General features: G+C 43.5%; 1 protein-coding gene across 1 annotated transcript; it reads left to right on the top strand.

The window, feature by feature from the left end:
* The first annotated feature begins 254 nt into the window (after nucleotides 1-254).
* Nucleotides 255-3,331, top strand: dmrta2 (DMRT-like family A2). The gene is made up of 2 exons (XM_024003541.1): nucleotides 255-1,144; nucleotides 1,475-3,331. Exons 1-2 carry the CDS (start codon nucleotides 697-699, stop codon nucleotides 2,326-2,328), a joined length of 1,302 nt encoding a protein of 433 aa, XP_023859309.1. The 5' UTR covers nucleotides 255-696; the 3' UTR covers nucleotides 2,329-3,331.
* The last annotated feature ends 446 nt before the right edge of the window (nucleotides 3,332-3,777 follow it).

The following is a 3,777-nucleotide window of genomic DNA, read 5'->3' as shown; positions in this document are numbered from 1 at the left end:
ATCTTACTTGATTTGATACGTAGTTTTCTATTTGCTTTTGAATTCAAGTTGAAAAAAGTATGTATTTTAGCTCTTCAGGATCCCCTTCAGATTCTAAACACTTGTTATTTGAGAAAGAACTCAGGTGGACACAGTTGAAAAAGTGACAGGCCAATCAGATTGCACCTTCCCCCCTTGGCCAATGACAGGCGCCACATTGTTGTCAAATTTGTCTAATGAAAACGTAGGAGTAACAATGGAGAGAGGAGGATCTGTATCTAGTGGCAATCTCTTGAGTAAGTTAGTGTCTCACGCTGGTGCGAGTATAGCAACCTCGGCTCCTTTTAGGTGATATTAAGTTAAAACAGGGCACTAATTTCTGCAAGTCTCTTGGATTTCTCCTCGTACATAACACGTTAAAAGTTAGTTTTTCAGTACAGATTGTTGCTGAGTTAATCAACTCTTGACAGGTTGCATGGCGTTTTTATACCTTACTCGCGCAAGTTGACAACCGGTCTTATCTGGTTGAGGCTACGTGTCGTTATCTTCAATGGACAGAACACCAGTAGATTAACCTACTTTAGAAGTTGTGCAGAGATGTTGACAACTGTTCGACTGGTGTGAACGGTTGAACAATTTACTCCTCAGCATCAATACAAACTACGCTGCTCACGTTACTTTTTCCAATTGATAGTAGATATTGATCAGCAATAGGACATGGATCTGAGACCAGAGCTCTCCACCGCGCCGTCAGGATCCCAGGTCCACCCTGGAGTCGGAGCGTCTGTCAACATCCCCGTCTCCATGGCCAGTAGCTTCCTGAGGGGTCCAATGCTATATCGCGCAACGGAGAAGTATCCTCGCACCCCGAAGTGTGCCCGCTGCAGGAATCATGGCGTGGTATCTGCGCTGAAGGGCCATAAACGCTATTGCCGCTGGAAGGACTGTATGTGCGCCAAATGCACCCTAATCGCTGAGAGACAGCGCGTAATGGCTGCACAAGTGGCTCTCCGTCGACAACAAGCTCAGGAGGAGAACGAAGCCCGGGAGCTGCAGCTCCTGTACGGGACAGCAGAAGGGTTAGCTCTGGCGGCCGCCAACGGCATCATACCACCTCGTCAGAATTATGAGGTCTTCGGTTCTGTCAACAACGAAAGTAACTCCGGTAAGTGGATTTATATATTATCCTGCTCAGAGTAGCCTGCTCATAAACACTGATAGGCCGACATAATGATATTGGCATGATGTAGGTCAGATTGTTTTGTACGTAAGAGTGTTTTCCGCATTGTTTTTCGTAACTTTGAAGAGTAACGTAAAGGACCCTGATGGAGAAATGTTTGAGGTGACGCATATTTCAAGATGACAAGTTGGCATTTTAATTTACCAAACTGTCAAGTGACAGTGACCATCTTGGTAAAACAATCAAACGGAGCGTATTGGGCGTCTTTGTTATTTGACTGACATCTCATCGTTTTTTTATGTATCTATTTCACAGATTCAAGCATGCAGAAGTTTGAATTGTTTCCGAAGTCCCAAATGTCGGTATCAGTGACCCAGCAGCAGACGGTGGGCAAATCGGTTTCCACTGACAGCGAACCAGGGATCTCATCCCCAGACGGGCGTCATGGCTCGGGCTCCGAGAATGGAGACGGAGAGTCGTTCATTAGCTCTCCTGTCTCCAAGGCACTGAAAGACGGAGAAGACACCCCGGGTTCGATTAGCCCCTTAGGATCTGACTCGGGTTCGGAGACCGACAAAGATGATCAAGAACCATCGCCCTCCTCGGCCGCCTCCAGGCAAATGAACCCCATCGACATATTGACCAGAGTGTTCCCCAGCCACAAGCGAAGTGTTCTCGAACTGGTTCTACAGGGCTGCGGGAAAGACGTGGTGCAGGCCATCGAGCAAATTCTCAACAACAGTGGACAAGCCAAGGCCCCGGAGCAGGTGTGGACAGCAGAACGCATGCTCCAGAGCGCACAGCCGCACCTCTCCTCCACTCCAAGGCCCATGTTACCGGGAGCAATGACGCTGAGCAACCGCTCCGCCTTCTCCCCTCTGCAGCCAAATGCGCCACACTTTGGCGCGGATCCCAGCACCTACCCCCTGAGCACCCATCTGGGACTAAACCCCTTGCGGCTGGCCTACTCGGCCCACAGCAGAGGGCTCACCTTCATGACACCCTACTCCACCACGGGGTTGATGCCAACTCTGGGCTTCAGGCCGCCAATGGACTACTCATTCAGTGACCTCATACGGGACAGGACACTCTTGCACAAAGACCAAGGGTACACCAATGGCCTGTACGGGCCCCTCGTCAACAACAACCCAGACAAACCGTTAGACTGAGAATGGGCAATGTTTCATTATCTCAGTCGTGTTGGGACTAGGATTCAAGTGGACACATTCAGAGACGAACAATGTATTTGTAGCCACAAGTGTTGAATGTTATGGGAGAGATCAGTAATGTTTGATACTCCACTGCTGTACATAATGCTTTGTTTTTAGTCCGTTTACTTGCCCAAAATGGCATYAGAACCCAAGCTCATTTATATAACTTTGTTTTCTCAGAGAGAGCCTATTATTCCATGGGCATATACACAATTGTTGCTGTAAGTCCCCGCCAATCATAGTGTGTAACCTGAAAATATCTCGCCAATGAAAGTATTTTGTCTGAAACATTACTAAAGGGGTTGCAATTCCAGAAAAACGGACAGGCAAATTATTCATCACACCATAATGTATGCAGTAGCATAATACTGAAGTACATATATGGAGCACATCCAAATTATAACTTCGATATGGTTCCTGTAAATTGTAGGGTTTTGTGAGATTGAAAAAAAGTGGTGCAACCCAATTTAACTTTTTGAAATATTTGGGTTGTTGTGTTTGGTGAACCTGGTGCAATTGTTACTTTTGAATTTTTAGTTAAAAGAATAAATCTGGAGGAAACATCCAACCTTAGTTACTAAGAAATTATTGCTCACACTTTTTTTTATTTTTTAGGACAGCCAAGCTCTAAAAAAAAAAACGTTCAAGTTGGATCAAGTTATTTCCATAACGTTTAGGTTACTGACGTTGAACATTACAATCGAAAGCTTAATTGTAAAAACGAATGATGTATTGCCATTCCTTTTCTGACTTTGTCTCCAACAATACATTGTATATTGCATTTGATTATATAAGATTGATTATATTATAATTGACTTTAACTGTGTACTTTATCCGGCATTTATCAACTACACTACGACACTTCTCTGTTTTGTGAAATTGCATTTGTTTGCAAGTCTATTGCTCCTCTGTCACAAGCTGTAGTGTCACGTGAAATTACTGGAAATAAATGTTATTTTATACAAAATGATTGCCAATTATTTCTAGACACCACAAACAATTTACTGATATTATTATTCCTATAAGGCTATTATTTGCAGTAATGACCATATAGTGCTTACACAAATATTATGTAACCTTTGCTAACTTTTATGTTTCAGAAATGTGTCATGTCTCATCATGCACCCCAAAAATCTGATGGGGCACAAAGCATGTGAGGGTGGCCTGGTGGTGGTCCGGAGGGGGTCATTTTTCTAACACCTGAAAAAGCTTTTTCCTGCAATCTACAGCTATAATCATTATGCTTCATTCTATGRAYAAAAAKATATWTMTTTTTRTYCATATCTAAAAATACGTCTTGAGCTGTCTGTATACTCCTGTTGGTTCTTTTTAATTTTTTAAAGAAACGAAATATGCATCTTTGCTAAAATCGGGGTAAAGAAATTAGTCTTATTCAGTACGTTTAGT

The sequence above is a fragment of the Salvelinus sp. IW2-2015 genome, linkage group LG16, assembly GCF_002910315.2.
Source record: "Salvelinus sp. IW2-2015 linkage group LG16, ASM291031v2, whole genome shotgun sequence".
NCBI lineage: Eukaryota > Metazoa > Chordata > Actinopteri > Salmoniformes > Salmonidae > Salvelinus > Salvelinus sp. IW2-2015.
The sequence above is the reverse complement of the archived record's forward strand: the minus strand, read 5'-3'. Positions and strand labels throughout refer to the sequence as shown.

Bases quoted from the DNA above. Each gene is read 5' to 3' on its own strand.
- dmrta2 (XM_024003541.1), top strand. From the start codon at position 697: ATGGATCTGAGACCAGAGCTCTCCACCGCGCCGTCAGGATCCCAGGTC. The intron at 1,145-1,474 runs GTAAGTGGATTT...TCTATTTCACAG, and splicing joins CAACAACGAAAGTAACTCCG to ATTCAAGCATGCAGAAGTTT.